This window comes from Lepidochelys olivacea (assembly GCF_965140295.1).
Source record: "Lepidochelys olivacea isolate rLepOli2 genome assembly, chromosome: 8".
NCBI lineage: Eukaryota > Metazoa > Chordata > Testudines > Cheloniidae > Lepidochelys > Lepidochelys olivacea.
Window position 1 is genome coordinate 85,516,783 of NC_140418.1, and position 24,433 is coordinate 85,541,215.

A 24,433-nucleotide genomic window follows, 5' to 3' on the forward strand; every position below is an offset into this window, starting at 1 on the left:
TCCCCATCTTTTCCAATTTAAGTAACAATTCCCCATGTGGCACCGTATCAAACGGCTTACTGAAATCTAGGTAAATTAGATCCACTGCGTTTCCTTTGTCTAAAAAATCTGTTACTTTCTCAAAGAAGGAGATCAGGTTGGTTTGGCACGATCTACCTTTTGTAAAACCATGTTGTATTTTGTCCCATTTACCATTGACCTCAAGGTCCTTAATTACTTTCTCCTTCAAAATTTTTTCCAAGACCTTGCATACTACAGATGTCAAACTAACAGGCCTGTAGTTACCCGGATCACTTTCCCCCCCCCCTTCTTAAAAATGGGAACTATGTTAGCAATTCTCCAGTCATATGGTACAACCCCTGAGTTTACAGATTCATTAAAAATTCTTGCTAATGGGCTTGCAATTTCATGTGCCAATTCCTTTAATTTTCTTGGATGAAGATTATCTGGGCCCCCCGATTTAGTCCCATTAAGCTGTTCGAGTTTCGCTTCTACCTCAGATATGGTAATATCTACCTCCATATCCTCATTCCCATTTGTCATGCTACCATTATCCCTAAGATCCTCATTAGCCTTATTAAAGACTGAGGCAAAGTATTTGTTTAGGTATTGGACCGTGCCTATATTATCCTTAACCTCTACTCCATCCTCAATTTTAGCGGTCCCACTTCTTCTTTCTTTGTTTTCTTCTTATTTATATGGCTATAGAACCTTTTGCTACTGGTTTTAATTCCCTTTGCAAGGTCCAACTCTACTTGACTTTTAGTCTTTCTCACTTTATCCCTACATGTTCTGACCTCAATAAGGTAGCTTTACTTGCTGCAACCTCCCATCTTCCGCTCCTTGTATACTTTCTGCTTTTTCTTAATCACCTCTGTGAGATGCTTGCTCATCCAGCTTGGTCTACAACTCCTGCCTATGAATTTTTTCCCCTTTCTCGGGATTTCCCCCCTTCCGATAGCTTCTGCAGCTTTGACTTGAAGTAATCCCAGGCCTCCTCTGCCTTTAGATCCATAAACTCTTCAGTCCAATCCACTTCCCTGACTAATTTCCTTAATTTTTGAAAGTCAGTCCTTTTGAAATCAAAAACCCTAGTCGCAGATTTATTTTTGTTTATCCTTCCTTTCAGTTTGAACTGAATTAGATCATGATCACTTGAACCAAGGTTGTCCCCTACAGCCATTTCTTCTATGAGGTCCTCACTACTTACCAAAACCAAATCTAAAATGGCATTCCCTCTAGTCGGTTCAGCAACTACTTGTTGAAGGAATCCTTCAGCTATCGCATCTAGGAAATTCTGAGTCCTATTATTATTACTAGCACTTGTCCTCCAGTTTGTATTTGGGAAGTTAAAGTCTCCCCTGGTCACGCAGTTCCCATTAGTGTTTACTTCATTAAAAACATTAAAGAGGGCTCTATCCATATCCAAATTAGATCCCGACGGTCTATAGCACACCCCAAGTACTATCACAGGGGAAAAAGAGAAGGAGTACTTGTGGCACCTTAGAGACTAACCAATTTATTTGAGCATAAGCTTTTGTGAGCTACAGCTCACTTCATCAGATGCATCAAGTGCCACATAAGTACTCCTTTTCTTTTTGCGAATACAGATTAACACGGCTGCTACTCTGAAACCTATCATCGGGGAGGCTCTAGTAGTTTTCTTCCCCAATGTGATTTTTGCCCAGACGGACTCGGTCTTATCCATTCCATCAGTTCTTATTTCTTTACATTCTACCTCATCATTGATATACAATGCTACTCCATGACCTTTACCTTTATTTCTGTCTTTCCTAAACAGCACATACCCTTCAATAGCTGTAGTCCAGTCATGACTACTATTCCACCATGTTTCTGTTATCCCTATAATATCTGGTTTTACTTCCTGCACCAGTAGCTCTAGTTCCTCCATTTTGTTACCTAGGCTCCTCGCATTGGTGTACAAACATCTTAATTTTTGCTGTTTGGCCTCGCTCAAATTCTTTACCCAATTAGGCACGGACATTCTACAGCCAGTATGACCTATTAGACTGGTATCCACACTGCCCTTCCTCCTTAAGTTCATTCTCCTACCCATGGCTGTATCTTTTCTTACTTTGTTTTCTTCCCTCTCAATGCTAAAATCTGGAATGGAGATTATCTGGACATCTCCCAACCATCTCCCCCAAATTCCTAGTTTAAAGCTCTCTTAATCAGTTGTGCCAGCCTCCATCCTAGAAGTCTATTTCCTTCCCTACTCAGATGAAGTCCATCCCAAGAGAACCTCTGTCCATGAACGCCTCCCAGTGGCCATACATCCCAAAGCCCTCCTAAAAGCACCACTGCCTGAGCCATCTGTTGATAGTCATAATCTTGTCACACCTTTGTTGCCCTTCTCTAGGAACAGGCAGAATCCCACTGAAGATCACCTGAGCCTCGATTTCCTTAAGTGTCTTTCCCAGCCTGGCATAGTCTCCCTTGATACGTTCCAGCGAGAATCTACCGGTATCATTTGTTCCCACATGAAGGACAATCAGTGGATTCTTTCCCGCTCCCTTTAGGATCCTTTTCAACCTCAGGTCCAGATCCCGTATCTTAGCACCTGGAAGACAGCACACCCTTCTATTCTGTGGATCAGCTCTGGTTACAGGCCTGTCTATTCTTCTCAGTAAGGAGTCCCCGATCACGTAGACCTGCCTTTTCCTGGTGACGGTGCGATTCTCCAGTCTATCCCCTTTTCCCTCTGGCTGCAAGTTCTTTCTGTTCCTTTTCTCCCTTGTAATCCTCTTCAACCCATCCTGTATCCTCCTGGGGCTCATATTTGGTGTAGTCTCCATTGACTCTTCCCCTTTTCCTTTAGGACTAGCTGCTCTTCTCTTCTTCCTTGCCCTTCCACCTTCAGTGACCACCTGCTGAGCCCCTTCTTCATTTTCCAACTCTGCAAACCTGTTCTTGAGCTCTATTTCTCCTTCACTAGCCCGTCTTTTCCTCTGCCTGGTTCTCTTAGTCACATGCTTCCACTGTCTATTTTCTTCACCCAGCAGTCTCCCCTCAGAATTCTTCAGTCCTGCTTCCAACTGCAAGTCTGAGCTTTTCCCTTCAGCTACCTCATGTCTTTGCTCCATAATCCACTTGAACCACCTTCTAAACTCAACCAGACTTTCCACCTGCATCTCCAATCCTCGTATCTTTTCTTCCATCAGCTCTATCAGACGGAACTTCATGCAGACAAAACTCTTTCCAGGTACCCCCTCCAGGATCTTGTACATACCGCAGCTTCCACATCCAATCATCTTCATTGTGTCTTGCACTACCTGGGTCACTCCCACTGCTGCCTCTGTATCTGTCACAGCCTTCCCACCTAAATCCTGTTAATCTTCTTCTCCAACAGAACTCTCACTCAAACGCCCCTGTTTACAGCTCTGTTTGCTGGCTCCCGTGCTGCTGCAGCTAATTCTTAGTTCTGTCATCAGTTCCTCTTTATCTGTCAAGACAAGGTCAAATACAGAATTCCCCTGTGTTGGATGTAACACATTTTGAGTTAGTAAATTGTCATCTTTTATAAGAGGTGGAAAGGGAGAAGAGGCAGGGTAGGAAGGCAGCCCACTTTAAAGTTGTGCTTGAGAGATCATTCACATGTCATTATGCCCCTGAGAAAGGCCATACAATTTAATACTCTTTTGCAGTGTAATCCATCTCTGCTAGTAAATACCCAACACAGATTACAGTAGCACTGCACATCACTAATGAGCTACATTGGGAGCTTAAAGAACATACCAGGGCTGTATATTTTCATTCCTCTGCTCTCAAAACCGGTACATTTTTTCAAGTCTTTGCCTCAAAATGTGCGATTTTATTATTTATTACAGTTTTGTATTTTTTTAAAGTAATTTCACTCTCTATTACAAAAGGACACTGCTTTTACTTGCTTTTCAGCATTTTCTGCATGGGTTTCTTATTGTTATTCTGGAAAAGAAATGCTGTGAAGAGGCTGCAATGTCCTAATCATTTTCAGATAGAGACAAGTAACCCTAATGCCTAAACACATAATAGCATAGCTGTATGCTCTTAAACTAATAGCTGTTCAAAGTATAAACCTTTCAAAATTTTGTCCTTCATGCTTATGCATTTTACAGGTTATTAATGGCACATTACATATTACCATAAAAACTTCAGTGTCTCCATAATGGCTTGAAAACTCTTTCATTAATATGTTAATATGAAGCCCTTTGCAGATAATGTGTTGTCAATCTTTTTAAAGGACTGTATGTTACATTCTAAAATTTATACACTTATTCTTTGTACTAAGTAATTGCTGTGACCAGCAAGGGTTTCCTTAAGATTTGAGGATCACTTTCAAACAGTGTTTAATATAGTTAAATTCCACCCCCAACTTCTTTTTTAAAGGGCTAGTGTCAAAGTTGTCAGGCTTAAAATTTTCTCAATTAGATAAGAAACACAAGTAAAAAATTAAATTAGAATGGTGGAGGACCTTACAATAACAAACCCAGTGTTTTGTTGGAACATAGGATTTGCTATGCTGTATTGGACCTGTGGTCCATCTGTCTTTTATGGTGGCCTGTACCAGGTGCTTCAGAAGAAGATTCAAGAAACACTGAAATGCTCAATTATGGAATACTCACCCACAGGAGAACTTTCTTCCCAACCACCCCATCAGTTAGAGTTGGGTTATTCCCTGAAGCACAAGATGTATATCCCTTTCTGCCTTTTTCTTTTTTAAAAATCATATCTAATATAATTGGATATTTTCATTTTTCATATAAATGTCCAAACCTTTTTTGAATCCTACTATGCACTTGACATCAATAACATTTTATGACAATGAGTTCCACAGGCTAAATTATACATTGTTTTAAAATAAAAGCATTTCCTTTTATCAGTTTTGAATGTGTAGTATTTAAATGACATCATATGTTTCCTTTTTCTTGTATTATGAAAGTGAGTATGAGTGCTCAGTCTACCTTATCTATAGCATTCATTATGTGAATTCTTCTGTTATGTTCCCTCTTATTTATCTCTTCTCTAAACAATTCCAATCTTTTCAGTTTCTCTTCATTTGAAAGTTTATCCATGGCAGGTGGAAACCGGAGGACAACTTGTTGGTCAGTAATAATGTGCTTGTTTGAAATGGTAGATGAGATCCAGACACTTTGTCATTCCCTGGTCGGATCCAGAGACATGAGGTGTTCACCTGTGGTCCATAGTGGTTTTCATGATTTCAGGCGTTGTTGAGATATGTTATCCATAACCTGCTGATGGGAAGTTCTGGGTAGTCTTCGGTGTGTTTAAGTTCTTTACTGTGGCTATATTTCAGTGGATACGTGGAGGTTTGTTATTAGCTCACACAGAAAGCCATTGTAGAGGTGTTGATTTTAAAGTCCCCGTGATGATTCACATGGTCAGATTCAGATGCCTATCCACAAGTTGGGTATGGCAGCTTCTTGTCCACACCTGCACATAGTACTCTGCAACTGAGTACACCAGGGCCAAGGCTGATGTTTGTAGCATTGGGGCAGTTGATCCCCAGCTTTTTCCTGCTAATTTTTGAATAATGTTGATACAAGTCTTCACTTTAGAGGCTACTTTCTTGAGCTGGTCATGAAAGGTCAGTGTGTGGTCAAGAATGACGCCAAGATATGTTGGCTTTGGGTCATAACGCACAGTTTCACCACAAAACCTGACAGAGTTTTTGTGCAATTCTGTTGTCAAGGTGGAAAGCAGAGACTACTGATTTGCTCAGATTTGGTCTCAGCTGCCATTTTTGAAAGTACTCCTCCATGATCTTAAGGTCAGATATAAGGATCACTTCAAGTTCTTTAAAACTACAGGCCTTAATTGCAGGTGACAAATCATAAGCATATACAAACTTCTGTGCTATCATTTCAGGCATATCACTCATGTATCTAGAGTGTTGGAGTAAGTACAGAGCCTTGTGCTATCCCATTATTCAAAGTGCACAATTTGCTGGTTTGACCTCCAAGGTAAACACATATCCTTCGGCCTCTAAGCATAGTGTTCAGCAGCCTGAAAATCCACACACAGTGGATCACTTTGGCCAGTTCAGTAGCAGACCATCCTTCCAGACTGTGTCATATGCCACTGACAGATCTTAAGTTTTGAGTCTTGAGTTTTGTTGGAACCCAGCCTCAATGTTTGTAGTGAGAACCAGGACCTGGTTGCAGCAACTTCTGTGTGTGGTCGAAAACCAGCTTGCTCCTTGGGTAGGCTGGCATCTACAGTGAGCCTGACTTGGTTCAGAATCATGTACTCCATCAAGTTGTTCATGGTGCTTAAGAGGGACAATGGCCTATCATTAGAAGGGTGATCTGCAGTTTTGCAGGCTTTAGGAGTGCATGACCTTAGCATCTCTCGACACATGGGGGATTTCAGTGCTCTCCAGGATGTTGGTGAAAAGCTGCATCACAGAATTATATGACTGAAAGGGACCTTGAGAGGTCATCTAGTCCAGTCCCTTGCACTCATGGCAGGACTAAGTATTATCTAGATCATCCATGACAGGGGTTTGTCTAACCTGCTCTTAAAAATCTCCAATGATGGAGATTCCACAACCTCCTGAGGCAATTTATTCCAGAGCTTAACCACCCTGACATTTAGGAAGTTTTTCCAAATGTCCATCCTAAATCTCCCTTGCTGCAATTTAAGCCCATATCTTCTTGTCCTATCGTCAGAGGTTAAGAAGAACAATTTTTCTCCCATCTCATTGTAACAACCTTTTATGTACTTGAAAACTATTATCATATCCCCTCTCAGTCTTCTCTTCTCCAGACTAAACAAACCCAATTTTTTCAATCTTCCCTGATAGGTCATGTTTTTCTAGACTTTTAATCATTTTTGTTGCTCTTCTCTGGACTTTCTCCAATTTGTCTACATCTTTCCTGAAATATGGCACCCAGAACCAGACACAATTCTCCAGTTGAGGCCTAATCAGTGCGGAGTAGAATGGAATAATTACTTCTTGTGTTGTGCTTATAATATTCCGGCTAATACATCCCAGAACGATGTTCGCTTTTTTTGCAACAGTGTTACATTGTTGACTCATATTTAGCTTGTGGTCCACTATGACTCCCAGATCCCTTTCTGTGGTACTCCTTCCTAGGCAATCATTTCCCATTTTGTATGTGTGCAACTGATTGTTCCCTCTTAAATGGAGTACTTTGCATTCATCCTTATTGAATTTCATCCTATTTACTTCAAACCATTTCTTTAGTTTGTCCGGATAATTTTGAATTATAATCCTATCCTACAAAGCACTGGCAACCCCTCCCATCTTGGTATCATCCACAAACTTTATAAGTGTACTCTCTATGCCATTATCTAAATCATTGATGAAGATATTGAACAGAACTGGACCCAGAACTGATCCCTGTGGGACCCCACTCATTATGCCATCATTATCCATTTCCATGCCAGTGGACCCAGATTATATAGAAACTCAGGATAGATACCATTTCTTCCTGTTGCTTTTCCCAATTTCATGGCTGCATTGATCTCCTTACTTGTGAATGGTTCAGATTATTGGGACACTGGAGCACATGTGGACATCTCACCTGCCGAAGTTGATGCTGGACTTGTCTGTGATACTGTTTATCCACTGGCTATTTTGATGTCCACAAAAGTTTAGCAGTGATGGTGTTGGCTTTCACCTGCAGCCTAGTGGTATGTGTGGGATTTGCAGCCCCCAGGTGTCTCAGAAGGTTCTAGGTGCATCTGATCAAGTGTGTGAAGTTTAGACTTTCTACACATTCAAGCTCTGTTTCTGCCTTGCTGCATCCAGTGATGCCTGGAGGGCTTTTTGAATTTCTGGGTCTCTACACTTGTCATATTTGTGGAGGAGCTTTTGGTTCTCTGCAGTCCAGCAGGGAGCTTGCAATGAAATCTGTCTCCGGGGGATGTTGTTCTTTGTGGTGGAGATTGGGAGCACAGTAAAACATCCAAAATCTTAGGCATTGGGGGAACGTTGGAGATTTTATTGTTCACAGTCATAGTGAAAGTGGTCCCGTATGCTTGTTTGAAATTCCAGAGCGCCACCAGTTTTTAATAGAGAACTGGGATTTGAATGCCAATACGAATCAGTACTGGTCTGGGCTGGCTGTTCAGAAGTCGTTGAGGACAATTCACGGTGCAGGTATTGGTGTCCCTGTATCATTGTTAGAGATGAAAGTCAGGTCAGGGCAGTATCCTCTGCCCTATCTTGTAGAATAGAAAGTGATGCACTGTTTCGCATCAAAAAGGAGGAACATATCATTTGCCAACACTTGGTGTGTCAGTTCTTCCCCTCCAATGTTGTTTCCAGCATAGCCCCATTGCATGTGGTGACTATTATAGTTGCCCACAAATATAGCAGGGTTCCTATGCATTCTGCGGAGCTGGTTGAAGCCACTATGGACCAGCTGGTTTATATGCATTAATGATGGTTAGTTTGCTGATGCGCACAGAGATTGCAATTGGTTCCTTGTGTGCTGTAGGAAGTAGAATCACATATTTGCTGATCTGCTTTATGTAAGTTGCCAGTCCATATTTTGGGTGGAAAATGATGACTTTCATATATTCCACCCTGTTAAGTAAGAAACCATGACTAACATCCAACCGGTGACCAAATGTCAACTGTCAACCTTCTGGTCAAAAGAGCAACAAAATAAGCCTAATGCTTCCTATGACAGAGTAGGAATAGCCTAAGGTTGACTCATCACTCTGTAAGCTTCTCCCCATGGGCTAAATTGGGAGATAATTGCTTAAAGACTGGTTGATTAACCAGTTAACAAGGGAATCCAGCTCATCAGCTGGGGTCAGTTAAAAGGGAGACAGGAAGGCAGAAGGAAAAGGAAGGGCAACAAAGCCCAGGATCTTAGACAGGTGGGAACCCCCCAGTCCTTTGTGTAGGAAGTAGGGTGAAGCTTGGGAAAAGTCTTATGCTGTGGGGACACAAAACTATACAAGACATTGTAAATAAAGCACACTATGGTGAAACTACACAGGTGTGTGTGAGGACTGCTTGCATAGTAACATGCAGGGCGTGGGGCATGCATCCTGTAGCACTTCCTTTGTTTACTAAATCAGGTAGTTTTCAAATGCAAAACATGTTTTGATATATGTTTTTTTCCCCCTTACATACCCCACACATTCAAGGTAATTTTATTTAACTAATAATTTTTTTTTTGAAAATGCTGTTTTTGTTCATTTGTAATTGAATTTCGATTTCCATCCAAATGCTTGACACAAATTATGAGTAAAAAAAGTAAATATCATCTCATAAATAAGAAATGCATCATTCTCCATTTCCTAACATAATTTATAAAATCTAAAAATTAAGAATCTGAATAAATGCAAATTAAGCTATGTAATTGCTTAAATAAAGATGTATAGATATAGCGTGTCCTGTTGGTTAGCAAAAAGAAGTACCAAAATGAGTGTAAAGACTATATTTAGTTGCAAATCAACATGTTTTAACTGTTACCAACATTTTTAGGTTAGGAAAGTAACTAAAAAGTACAAATGCAAGAAAAGATTAAAATAAATTATTTAAATCAAGGTTGTTTTGTTGTTTTAAATCATGATTAAATTTAGTGATTTAAATTATTTCGGTTTAAATTCATCCACTTTACACTGAGCTGAGGTGTTCATTGACACAGTTACACCTAGCTCTTTCCTAAACTGTTAGAGTTAATTTAGAAACCAGTAAAGTTTATGAATAGTTCAGATTTTTCCTTCAAATATGTATCAGTTTGCATTTATCAACACTGTCTATTTCATCTGCTGTCCATTTATACATCTTCGATAGGTCCCCCTGAAATTACTCAGTTTTCTGTTGATTTTACTAACCCAAATAATTTTTTGTCATCTGCAAGTTTTGCTACCTCGCTACTTCCTGCCTGTTACAGATCATTAATAAGTCTTTGACAAAAGTTTTGTGTATATCCGAGTAAATTATATAAACCAGTTCTCCTTTACAGACTATTTTGTTAATGCATTTAGAAAATTCTAATAGTAAGTAGTGAGGCTTTTCTTTTTCTTTATCAGAAGCTGGTTTTTTGTTTTTTTTTGTTTCTAGCATATCATGATCATCTAGGTATATTATAATTCTGCTTTTAATGATTGTTCAACCAGTTTACCTGGTACTGAAGTAAGTCCCACTTGTCTGTAATTCCCAGGATCACCACTTGTGCCTTAAAAATAGGTAGAACATTTGCTATCTTCCAGCCCTCCAGTATAGCAGTTGATTTTAATAAGAGATTGTTTATTTTTGTTAGCAACTCAGCCACTTCCTTCTTAAGTTCTTTCAATAATCTTGGCTAAAAACTATCTGAGCATTTTTTTCAGAGTAACAGCTGTGTTAGTCTGTATTTACAAAAAGATAAGCTATTACCAGCAGGACAGTGGGGTGGGAGGAGGTATTGTTTCATATTCTCTGTGTGTATATAAAGTCTGCTGCAGTTTCCACGGTATGCATCCGATGAAGTGAGCTGTAGCTCACGAAAGCTCATGCTCAAATAAATTGGTTAGTCTCTAAGGTGCCACAAGTACTCCTTTTCTTTTTGGGAGTACTTGTGGTATCTTAGAGACTAACCAATTTATTTGAGCATAAGCTTTCGTGAGCTACAGCTCACTTCATCGGAGCATTGTAACTTGTTCTTCCTTAATTTATCAATTTGTTCTAGTCCTTCTTTGGATATTTCAGTCAGATACTACCTCACCTTTATTACCTGAAAAACTATGTCCAGAGGTGTGACGCGCTCTATATGATTTTATAAAAGTATTTTATAAAAGTATGAGTGTGAATATAATGAAACTAAAATATGCTTCATGCAAAAGGTCTCTTGTAAGGTATCATTACAAAGCTTATAATCTACTGAGTGTAGTCATCCTATTTGTATAAATGCATCACTCTTGTATCGGAAAATAAAAATATGAAATATAACTCTTGAGGGCCTATTGTAGTTATGCAAAGTGCGGGCCATTAATGGTGGTTTGGAATCTTGATGGCTCCCATCAACCAGGACAATTGACTGTTGATGGCTCTGTTTGCAGGCAGGCCTTCCTGTGAGTCACGCTGGGAGGAATGAAGGTTTGGGGTCTCACAGGACATGTGATCATGTCACCTGAACTGGAATCCATCTTTAACCTCATGCTTTTCCACTGAGAAGGAGGGGTGGGAACCCAGAGGGACAAAGGATTCCTGCCTTATGCAAAAGATATATAACTGGGTGGAACAGAACAAGGAGAAGGAGCCATCATGAGACATCCCCTAGCTACCACCTGAGCTGGAACAAGGGCTGTACCAGAGGAAAGGATTGTGCCCAGACTAGCAAGGTGTCCAGCTTCAGTCTGTGAAAGAAACTTATTGAAACATCTCTAAGGGTGAGATTTTATCTGTATTCAGGTTTCAGAGTAGGAGCCATGTTAGTCTGTATCCGAAAAAAGAAAAGGAGTACTTGTGGCACCTTAGAGACTAACCAATTTATTTGAGCATAAGCTTTCGTGAGCTACAGCTCACTTCATCAGATGCATGTAGTGGAAAATACAGTGGGGAGATTTTATATACACAGAGAACATGAAACAATGGGTGTTACCATACACGCTGTAACAAGAGTGATCGGGTAAGGTGAGCTATTACCAGCAGGAGAGCGGGGGGAAGCGGGGGAGGGAGTAGTGATAATCAAGGTGGGCCATTTCCAGCAGTTTACAAGAACATGTAAGGAACAGTGAGGGGGAGGGGGGGCAGGAGAGAATAAACATGGGGAAATAGTTTTACTTTGTGTAATGACACATCCACTCCCAGTCTTTATACAAGCCTAAGTTAATTTTATCCAGTTTGCAAATTAATTCCAATTCAGCAGTCTCTCGTTGGAGTCTGTTTTTGAAGGTTTTTAGGGAAGAATTGGCACTTTTAGGTCTGTAATCGAATGACCAAAGAGATTGAAGTGTTCTCCGACTGGTTTTTGAATGTTATAATTCTTGACGTCTGATTTGTGTCCATTTATTCTTTTACGTAGAGACTGTCCAGTTTGGCCAATGTACATGGCAGACCTAATAGTGGCAATTCTTCCCCACTCCCACCCCCCCCGCTCTCCTGCTGGTAATAGCTCACCTTACCTGGTCACTCTTGTTACAGTCTGTACGGTAACACCCATTGTTTCATGTTCTCTGTGTATATAAAATCTCCCCACTGTATTTTCCACTACATGCATCCAGTGAAGTGAGCTGTAGCTCACAAAAGCTTATGGTCAAATAAATTGCTTAGTCTCTAAGGTGCCATAAGTATTCCTTTTCTTTTATCTGTATTCAGTTTTTATTACTATACTAGACTTAGACTGGTGTGTTTTATTTTATTTTGCTCGGTAATTCACTTTGTTTTGTCTGTTACTACTTGGAACCACTTATATCCTACTTTCTGTACTTAATAAAATCACTTTTTACTTATTAATTAACCCAGAGTATGTATTAATACTTGGGGAGGGGGGAAACAGCTGTGCATATCTCTCTATCAGTGTTATAGAAGGCAACCAATTTATGAGTTTACCTTGTATAAACTTTATACAGGGTAAAACGGATTTATTTGGGGTTTGGATCCCATTGGAAGTTGGGTATCTGAGTGTTAAAGACTGGAACACTTCTGTAAGCTGCTTTCCATTGAGCCTACAGCTGTTAGGGGATGTGGTTCAGACCTGGGTCTGGGTTTGCAGCAGGCTAATGGGCCTGGCTCAAACCAGGCAGGGCACTGAAGTCCTAAGCTGACTGGGCAGGAAAGCAGGGGCAAAAGTAGTCTTGGCACATCTGAAGGCAACTCCCCAGGGGGTTTCTGTGATCCAACTGTCACAGTGGTGTAGTCAAGCAGGCTCTGTGCACAGCTGATTACTTTGAAATACTGGTAGTGATTTTAAGTGAGTTTTAAGTGTGGTGGCTGGAGAACAGACAAAGTGGTTACTGGTTTGTTATTTTCTGTTTGCTTATTTTGTGTAAGGGAAGTAGGGACAGAAAAGGAAGCAAAATAACTAAGAAGGAAGATCAGAAGAAGCTAAAACTGCACAGGTGTGGGGGGGTTTTGGGGGTTGATTTTGACTAGCTACATTGACATTAAGACTTCTTATCCCTTGTCTCCACTAGGGTTTTCTTGATGTAAAAATACAAATTATTTTGTTTTGTAGTGAAGACATAACCTTAAGTGCTGATACAAAATCCCATTGAAGTCAGTGATAGTGGATGGTGCCCCCATTTGCCCTCTGTTATAAAAAGAAAACCAGTGGCAAGCAAAAGCTTGTTTTTGCTGATCCTACGATCAACATAAATATTACGTTTTCCCTTCCAAATCCCCTCTTCATTCCCCACAGATGTAAATTAATTTGTCTCAAGCCTGTTCCTCTGAAAATGTCCTTTTTGAATGAGTTCAAAACTGTAACCCTGCACCCTGTTACAAGAGGTAAATATATTTTTTCTTGTTTTGTTCAATGCATTAAATAGAAAACTCACAACATACCATATCACTGGAATTTGTACAGTTATTTGGAGATCTTTTTCCTAGTTAGTTAGATCGGGGATGTAAATTGACACTAAATTTGGATCAGGGGCTTGCTTTCAGAGTGTGAGTTGTTATCAGAATATTTATTAATAAAATTTAACAACACTTTGGGCTTTATGCATAAGACTTTGATTTTGTCACAGGTATTTTTAGTAATAGCCATGGACAGGTCGCGGGCAATAAACAAAAATTAATGGAAGCCTGTGACGGGAGGAGGGACAAACAAAACGCTGCCAGGGCTTGCAGCTGCTTCAGCCCCATGGCTGCTCCTGCATCAAGGTCAGACCCATCTTCAGCTGCTGCTCTGGCAGGCTGGGGATCGCTGTTCTGGTGGCCTGTTGCTGACTATTGGTCAGCTGTTTAGGCTGCCCGGGGCTGACAGCTGCTCCAGCCCTGTCCCAGAACAAGTCCTGGAGATCCCAGAAAGTCATGGAATCTGTGACCTCCCTGACAGAATTGTAGCCTTACATATGCATTTGAAATTATCTACTATCTTCTGAGTTGTACAGTGTCATGGTTGGACAACAGGCTGACTTTTCCACATGACAGGTAGAAATACAATATAGGGCCTGAAACAAAGAGAAGAGAACCCTATATTTAGGGCCCAAATCCATTTAAATCAATGGGGGACCTCTCAGTTGATCTCAGTGGGAGTTGGATCAGCTTTGGAAAAAGGAGCTCATGTTTACAATACACAGTGAGTCTGAGTTTCATTTACATTACAGCCCCTTCACACCACACTGACAGTATAACAAAGAAAATAACAAAAAAGCCTAACGAAGAAAATATCAGAACGCCACTAGCCGTCACCTTCAGTCCCCAACTAAAACCCCTCTAACGCATTCTTAAGGATCTACAACCTATCCTGAAGGATGACCCAACACTCTCACAAATCTTGGGAGACAGGCCAGTCCTTGCCTACAGACAGCCCCCCAACCTGAAGCAAATACTCACCAACAACCATATACCACACAACAGAACCACTAACCCAGAAACCTATCCTTGCAACAAAGCCCGTTGCCAACTGTGCCCACATATCTATTCAGGGGACACCATCACAGGGCCTAATAACATCAGCCACACCATCAGAGGCTCGTTCACCTGCACATCCACCAATGTGATATATGCCATCATGTGCCAGCAATGCCCCTCTGCCATGTACATTGGTCAAACTGGACAGTCTCTACGTAAAAGAATAAATGGACACAAATCAGATGTCAAGAATTATAACATTCATAAACCAGTCGGAGAACACTTCAATCTCTCTGGTTATGCAATTACAGACATGAAGGTCGCTATCTTAAAACAAAAAAACTTCAAATCCAGAGTCCAGCAAGAAACTGCTGAATTGGAATTCATTTGCAAATTGGATACTATTAATTTAGGCTTAAATAGAGACTTGGAGTGGCTAAGTCATTATGCAAGGTAGCCTATTTCCCCTTGTTCTCCCCCCCCCCCCCCCCCGACGTTCGGGTTAAACTTGGATTTATGCTGGAAATGGCCCACCTTGATTATCATACACATTGTAAGGAGAGTGGTCAGTTTGGATGAGCTATTGCCAGCAGGAGAGTGAGTTTGTGGGGGGGGGGGGGGTGAGAAAACCTGGATTTGTGCTTGAAATGACCCACCTTGATTATCATGCACATTGTAGGGAGAGTGGTCACTTTGGATGAACTATTACCAGCAGGAGAGTGAGTTTGTGTGTGTGTGTGTTTTTTTGGGGGTGTGTGTGTGAGAAAACCTGGATTTGTGCTGGAAATGGCCCACCTTGATTTTCATACACATTGTAAGGAGAGTGGTCACTTTGGATAAGCTATTACCAGCAGGAGAGTGAGTTTGTGTGTGTGGTTTTTGGAAAAAAGGAGTGGGGTGAGAAAACCTGTATTTGTGCTGGAAATGGCCCACCTTGATTATCATACACATTGTAAAGAGAGTGGTCACTTTGGATGGGCTATTACCAGCAGGAGAGTGAGTTTGTGTGGGGGGGGGCGGAGGGTGAGAAAACCTGAATTTGTGCTGGAAATGGCCCAACTTGATTATCATACACATTGTAAGGAGAGTGATCACTTTAGATAAGCTATTACCAGCAGGAGAGTGGGGTGGGAGGAGGTATTGTTTCATGGTCTCTGTGTATATAATGTCTTCTGCAGTTTCCACAGTATGCATCCGATGAAGTGAGCTGTAGCTCACGAAAGCTTATGCTCAAATAAATTGGTTAGTCTCTAAGGTGCCACAAGTACTCCTTTTCTTTTTGCGAATACAGACTAACACGGCTGTTACTCTGAAACCTGACAGTGTAAAGTATCCTTAAAGTGAATGTAAATATAATTAAGCTTGGAAGGATTAGATTTTTTTTGGTAACTATCTGTAAACATTGATTTTCATTATACATACATAGACAAAAATATTTCCATTGATAATAATAAAAATTTACAGACAGGCAAAGTTATAAAAATGCTGCTTGAGAATTTATTAGAATTATATTTAAGGATATTTATTTGTATATTTTGATGTGATTTCGACAATTTGTGTTAACATTTTAGTGGTTGTAAAATGTTAACTTTTTGAATCTCAGTGTCTGTCACTAAATTATTTTCTGATACCCCCCTAACTTTCTATAGCTATGAAAATTGAAATAGCTAAAAATCTAAAAAAAGTTTAAAAATAAATTTTAGAAGTCAAAATGATCAAAAAAACTAATTGTGCCAAACCTAAATGTAATTAATTATATATAGCATGGAATTATAGTTGTAGAGTCATTTAAAAATCAAAAGGAGTACTTGTGGCACCAAAAGTCAGAAATCCATTGTGTATATCAAAATTTATATTTTAACTAGCAAAAACATAAATTAATGTATTTGATTTACAAGTTTAGCTAATAAAAATTAGGTAATATCTATACAGCTAGACACCACTTCTAAAGACCCAGTTTTACAACATTAGAAAGCTTTTTCCAAAATCTTGACGTGAATGGAATCTAACATGGATTAATTTGTTAGGCCCTGCAGCCTTTTTTTATAGGCCTTTTTCTTACTTCTCTTTCACCTCAGCCAATCAGCACAATACACCTTTCCTTGCTTTTTTCCCTTCTGAAGACCCTCTTAATACTATGCATCCGATGAAGTGGGCTGTAGGCCACGAAAGCTTATGCTCTAATAAATTTGTTAGTCTCTAAGGTGCCACAAGTACTCCTGTTCTTAATACAACTGCGAGACTTGCATTTAACTCCAGGGCCTTTCCAGCTTTTCTTATTTTGTATGTTGTAAAATATCTTATTTTACTGCATACATCAGCTAAGGAACCAAGTTAAGTTAGAAGTGGGAATCTTAACCGTGCATTTTCTGTCTTTTATGTCAATAAGGTTTCAATCTAAATATTTAATTAACATTGTTTTTGGCATATAATTCCCCTTTCTTTTTCTTTCTTCTGAAGTAATAATGATGTACAGGAGGAAATTATAAGTATTGTGGTTCACTTTGTTCTTTAGCAACAATAAAAGAATCAACTGTCTGGATTATTCAGTCATTCAGAAGTATCTACATTTTTATTTACTGTGAACTAAAGTATCAGAAGTTCTGTTTTTACAGCAAAATTCCTTTGGATGAAGTTCTTCTGCAGAGACATCATATCAGAGATAGAGCAAAACAAATATACAGTCAAAGCACACTTCCAGTATGTGATAGTAAAAGCTTTATATATCACATCATTAAACCAGAACAGAATACTGAGGAGAAAAAGCTTACATCTGGGAAACAAGTAAGTGTACTATTAAATATTAATTTAATAACTATTTTCAGAAAAATCTGGACTCTGCATATAGCACCAAGGATCATTCTAAATATTCCAGGAAAATCTGTTAAGAATAAAGAGCATCTATTGAAAAACTTTGTTATTGACATTTAAGGTTCTGTTTTACAAGCTATGTTGCAATCCCTACAACCTCAAAGACAGAATGGTCTTTGTTTAGACTTAGAGGGGGGAAAGAAGTAAGGAAAGGGTGGTGCGATCCCAGCAGATGGCTGGGGAACAGCTATGGAAGGATGATGGCAGCCCTCTACCAGGTAGAAATGATTAAGGAAGGAATCATTACCTGCACTGCACAGTATATTGCTGGATAGTTCCCAGATGAAATAAGCTGATAAAGTTATGGCCTAATTAAACCACACCCCTCACATCTTGTCTTTCTTTCTGCATGTCCAGAACAAATAATGTGAAATGCTGATGTGTGATACAAATGGATGATAAAGACAGGAATGCTAATGTTTAGTGTACATACTATAGCTCTAAATATTATACCATGTTAATTGTTAGTGCTGTGCAATTTTGTAAAAACTACATGCCATTCATTGCACTTCCATTATTTAAATATCTTTTTCATATCTTTTCACACAGTTTAAAGGTATAATGCTGCTATTCTGTGTTACAAAAGAGCATTAGAAAACCCACTTGTACAAATAGAAGAGCATATTTGTTTCCTTTTAACAAATAGAATTTTCTCTGTTTTCCTGCTTTCTCTGTGCTTTCTTACTTTTGTCAGATACTACATAGAATGCCACTGTCCCACTTTTTCACATATCTGTAGTTTTCCTCCTCATAGAAGAGAATCAGGAGTCTTTTCTTTTTGGAGTTAAAAACAAAATAGCCTCTCTTTATACCGTAAATATGGTTGTATATTACAACTTTAAATATAATTGCTGAATTAATTTCATGTGGAACAATTTCTTAATGTTATTTTGATTATTTTTAAACCATCTATCTTGTTAATTTGAACTAAAAAAAAAAAATCATACATTACCAGAGGTGGTTCCAATCATAGCTGCAGGCACCCCAAGAGTCAGGAAAAGTACTTGTCAGTTGCCAACAATCTGATACTGCCTGTAAATTTCCTTATCTGATTCTAGCTTTTTGTGTTTCTTTTATCCTGGACCTGACACAGAGCTCCTTTAATAACCAGTTTTATAGCCTTAAACAATCTTTCCTTGTCATCTGTTTTCCAGTGAAAGCCATAGATCTAACCCTTTCCTTTCCGGTCACTGGTCTAGGAGCAGTAATTAGAGAAGTTCACGCTATATTTCCATCCCTGGTAGTTGAGATATCCAACCTTAAAATCAAATCATTCTTATTACCGTTTTACTGTTTTCTGCAGTTAGATTTTAAGATGATTTTAAGAGATAATATCTGGTGAACATGTAATACGGTTAATGCTTTATTGGTGTGATCCTTCTTTCTTCAAGATCTGTGGGAGTTTGGCCTTTCAGTCAATGGGTTATAACATTTGAACGATAGGTTCAAAGGTTTCAGATGTATACAACTCTAATTTTAGCTTAATAACGTGTTGAAATAAGGGAGTGGAAGTGAAAGGAAAAGCAAACAAGTAGCCAGAATAATATGATTTCAAGTTCCAGGATTCTATGACATGCCGGCGCTAGATACACATGATATGTAACAGTGGAAAAAACTTGCCTATGATATACAGCATTAATTTCTAGCTCTGATCGTATGTGAGTTATTGAACTTTAAAACTGTCACTGATCCCTTAATCTAGCAGTGCTTTTTGCACTGGTCTAGAATGAATATAGCAAATCTCCATAGAAATGCCCATAAATAAATAAAGTTCTGAACTTTGGAAAAGGAAATTTTCACAGGGGAAACTGCTGATGAAGGTTGTGTCTTTCAGCAGAGTGGCTGCTTGGTTTGCACTCCAGAGATAGATACATTTTAGTGGTGGATGATATGATCACTGTACATAGAGGACCTGATTCTAATTTGTACTAAAGTTCTTTATACCACACTAAAACTCTTTTACCATGTCAGGGCCTTAGTGTAAATGAGGCTCAGGCCCAGAATCTAAGGCATTTTGTCATTTCATAAGTCTATGAAAAGTACTATTCTAAATGTATAGTATTTTACATTTTTACATATCTTTTCTGTTACATGGCATGTCTTTTTTTTTCAATATTAATCATCCCCAGCACAGATCAGAATGGAAAATTCCATAAAACAGTGAGAATGTGATGACAAAGTGCAGTGAATTTCAAACACCTTGAGCTGATGATTCTTCCACAAGTGTTGATGAGTCAGACTCTTGAGGCCAAATACAACTGTACAGAGGGATAGCTCAGTGGTTTGAGCATTGACCTGTTAAACCCAGGGTTGTGAGTTCAGGGGTCCATTGAGGGATCTGAGGTAAAAATTGGGGGTTGGTCCTGCTTTGTTTGAGCAGGGGGTTGGACTAGATGACCTCCTGAGGTCCCTTCCAGCCCTGATATTCTATGATACTTTAAGCAAGTGGAATTCCACTGATGCTAACAGAACTTCCTCTGAAATTAGCCACTGGAGTTTTCGCTTCTGTTACAATCTTGGTTCTGCTTATGTTGATTTACAGAAATCTTCTAAAAGCACTGCCCTAAGAATCTTGAGTTGAATGGTTTAATAAATGGACATAGTTAGGTTAGTGTCTGTACACACAACCTTTTCTCTTTAAAAAGTGTAACAAAATTAAACATTTAGTTTACAACAAATGTAGATGAGCTGTTAATAAAAAGTGATTTTAAGAATTAGAGAGAATTAAAGGAAAACTGCACTCATTTTCCTTAGCCTAACATTTACATTTTTAAGAGGTAAAAACACTTTTAATCGCAAATGAACTATAAAATATTCTTTTTTCACAGTTAATTAAGATTGGCATTTTATAGAATAATGCTAGAGGTGGACATTTTGTTGAGAACGTGTCATTTTTGACATTACTACTGTTGGAGCCTGGTGTAAGGTTGTACATTTTTTTTTCAGTTTTCTTAGAACATATATATTTAATGTTTATACATACTGAAATAGTTCTTGTGATTGTTAAGCCATTATTACTGCAGATCACAGTCATCATTATTGCAGATGACACTACTTTTCAATAAAATGGCTGCCTCCACCACTAGTTTCAGAAATACTGATTATTTACAAAATATGTATTTCAGTTTATTCAGTGAGAATTGATTCTTACCCTGTGAATTTGCATACTCTGGGGTGGGGGAGGGGAATTTTCCTTTAAGAGGAAGGAGGAAATGTTTCTCCAGTAAGATGGATTATAAAAGCTAATGGCTGTTTGAAACTGTTCAATCTTCTGACATTTGGGGGAGCAGGATAAACTAATTATCGCTCTGCTGTGCAATTTATGTGGCTATCACCTCCATATGTGTTGCAAACATACAGTAAAAGAAAATATTACAAAAACAAATTATTAACCAGAAAAATTACTATTTGTTAGCTATCCTGATATTAAAAAAATCTTACCACCAGCCTCTTGAAAGGGTCTTACTAACAATTTAGTTGCTCTGGGAAACTCAGAATGTCATAATAAGATTCCAACCTTGATTAGGCTATTGAGACGTCTCTGCTCTCTTTCTTGTACAACTTAATCAGAGAATCCAAACCACCAACATAAACTGCCAGCACTTGCTTCCCAAGCCAGGATTAACACTCAAAGTCAAAGTTAGGCTTGGTTTGTTGTAAAAGAATGTAACAACCATTGACCTTGTAGTGTTCAGGTTTGCTTTTCAGCCTCTGAATACTTCTGCATCAGTTGGACTCAAACAAAAAGATGCTTTATACCATGCATCACTTAGTTGTTGTAGAGACACTGTGCACACATCTTCAAATTCAATGCCTATCAGCAGGACATGCTTTCTTTACTTTCATACCTTGTTATTCGGCATAGTGGTGATGCCCCACAAGTTTTACAGTGAGCAATTTGTAATGCTATTCCATATTTTCTTCCTTATTGCCGAATTTTTATTGAACTTTTAAAATGTCTTACTTCAAATTTATGATGATTTTTAATTGAAAAAGTATGTACTGTATCTTATCAAGTTGTGTTTAACTTTTGTTTTTAACTGGTTAAAATGTATTCCTAAATAAAAACATCCTTTATTAATTTAAGTTATGGCACCTATTAAATTGTTCAGTAGTTGTATTTTCTTAGTACTGTGGAAGATTAGAACTGTGAAGTAAAATACTAATCTGATAACGTTAAGACTGCTCCAGAATAATCATAGACATAAATTATAATTTCTTGAAAGAGAAAAATATTATAAGAATATGAACATGATGAAGGCAGACTTATCAATCTAATAAAGCAGTGAAGCAGTAGTGCCAGAATTCTGAACAAATGGTTTAAATTGAGAAAGCATCCTGTAGTATTCAAAGGAAATATTAGTGATAATGGTGAAAATTTGTGAGCATTTCAGAAGTCATCTAGGAAGCTAACTGAATCAGATTAATAACTGATGAAACTCCAGGAGAAAGAATCAAACTCAAGTATGTACTTGCCATCAGTCTGTTGATATAATGTAGAAATATGCAAGCATTTTGTCTGATTTTACAAAACCAGTGAAATAAATGCAATGCTACTGATACTGAAAGTGTTCTGTTACTGAAAGTGTTTTAAAGGCATAGGCACCTCCTTGCAGCTCGGATTTAGGTACCAATCTCTGAGAGAGGGGCATGACTTAGGACACACTTCTCTTGTTTGCATCTCCCATTGGCTAGCTTAGGAGGCTGTCTGCCTAGTGTGTTGGCTTCTGTGGATTGCCTATGTCTCCGCATTAGTTTTAGGGAGCCTAGGCACCTAACTCAGGCTTTGTGGATTGTAGTGTTGTTCCTGTGATTTTCTAGGTGCATCTGGGCCTAACCCCTACAAGAAAGGAATCATGACTCTAAGAGTATATATAGATTGTATGTTTACTGCCTAACTCTCCATTAGAAATTATTTGGGTTGCCTAACTCTCCATTAGAAATTATTTGGGTATAATGATACAATAGGGAAAATTGTTGCTTGATGTCTTCAGAGTAAGTAGTATTTCTGTAATCTTAACAACATTAACAAAAGTATTTATTTAGTGAAAAACAGGTTATATTCTATACTTGAGGTATTTGAACTGTAAAAATACAGTTTTTCATTGTTCTTTTTGGCTGTGATGACTAAACCACATTTTTGAGCCAAGAATGCCTAAAAATATAGTTGTAACTGCTTCCTCACTAAGGGCCTGATTCTGCAGCCCTGACTCATATCAGTGGGGCTCTTTCCATGAGTAAGGTACTACTGAGTCTAAGTTTTGGTATATTTTGACTTTTATAATTTAACTTTACACAAAAGCTTAAACCCAAATTTATGATGACCTACAGATGTTGCTGAACGTGTTCTCTGAGTTCCAAATAGAAAAAAAAATCCATTGATTAATGATACTGTACTTAAATAAATCTGTAGAATTTATTTTACTGGACGGGAGTGTCTTATTGAATTGTGGTACTTTAGTTTACTTGAAAGAGATTGTATTCTGTCCTGTTTATCCTATGTGTCAAACCTATGTATGTTTCTACTTTTTAATGCTTCTCTGAGGGAAATGGATGGCTTAGAAGTTTGGTTATAAGACATAGAACCTTATACTATCACTTCTAAACTAATCCAGTTTGGTAGTGACCAATTGTCCATCATGTTAAGCTTTTTTATGAAACAAGTTGGTGATCTCAGTCCAGTTCCTTTTGGATAAGTGTCCTATAACACATCACAAGTGGCACCATTATTGGGAGTTTGAGTTTGGCAGTAAATTGGCACCTTTCACAAGTAATAAGACATAGGGTATACTGGGGGAAAAAATAGAAACAGTGTAAATTTGGCATTAGCATGAACTAGTAACTATGATCTTTTAAATGAATTGTGTAAAATAAACACAGTCATATGTTTTCTTACATCATTGTCATAAGTCTGAATTGTTGTTTTGTTTTGTTTTACCTTTGGTATAGTTTAGTTTTTTTTTGTGTAGAATGGAAAGAAAACTAGATCCAGCAATTAATTTATAGAAGACAGTGGCATGCATATCACTGTTGATATAACTAGATTACATGGGAAACGACATAAGTAAAAATAAATTTAAATGAAACATATAGGAAATATATTTCTTAAAAAAATTCTCATCTAAAGACTTGAAATCATGTTTTGTCTAAAGAGACATTGTTTACAATCTTACTGTTGAAACATATGTGGTGTTTAGATGCTGCTTGTAATTATTAGAACTGGGAGCACTGGCTGTTGGGAGTCTGAAAGGACAGGAAACAGGAAGCGGGGGGGGGGAGAGTTGAGGAGGTGGAATGAGAGCTACCGAGGGTGCAGCAGCAGCTTGGTAAACAGGTTTCCACTTTAAAAATAAAGTCCTGTTGAAGTTTGTTAGTACCTTGCCTGGTTGCTACAACATTTTGGCAACGAGGATGGATCTTCTGCCTCTGAACCTATCTGCACCATTTCTGCAAAGCCCAAGGTACAATATGTGCATTAAATCATGTGTTCAAGCTTTCAAATATCTCATTGACTGACCTATAGATGGCCATTATCTTTGAAAACTCATGGCGATCGGGGGAAGTCCCAGATGACTGGAAAAAGGCTAATGTAGTGCCCATCTTTAAAAAAGGGAAGAAGGAGGATCCTGGGAACTACAGGCCAGTCAGCCTCACCTTAGTCCCTGGAAAAATCATGGAGGAGGTCCCCAAGGAATCAATTCTGAAGCACTTAGAGGAGAGGAAAGTGATCAGGAACAGTCAGCATGGATTCACCAAGGGAAAGTCATGCCTGACTAATCTAATTGCCTTCTATGACGAGATAACTGGCTCTGTGGATGAAGGGAAAGCAGTGGATGTGTTGTTCTTTGACTTTAGCAAAGCTTTTGACACAGTCTCCCACAGTATTCTTGCCAGCAAGTTAAAGAAGTATGGGCTGGATGAATGAACTGTAAGGTGGATAGAAAGTTGGATAGATTGTCGGGCTCAACGGGTAGTGATCAATGGCTCCATGTCTAGTTGGCAGCCGGTATCAAGTGGAGTGCCCCAAGGGTCAGTCCTGGGGCCGGTTTTGTTCAA

At 38.7% G+C, this 24,433-nt stretch overlaps 1 protein-coding gene across 1 annotated transcript in view; it reads left to right on the forward strand.

The window, feature by feature from the left end:
• Positions 1 to 24,433, forward strand: part of LRRIQ3 (leucine rich repeats and IQ motif containing 3) — a 102,387-nt gene that overhangs the window by 36,680 nt on the left and 41,274 nt on the right. The window contains exon 6 of the mRNA XM_084637184.1: positions 17,122 to 17,290. Coding sequence (XP_084493310.1) covers positions 17,122 to 17,290 — 169 coding nt within the window. The remainder of the gene's footprint in view (positions 1 to 17,121; positions 17,291 to 24,433) is intronic.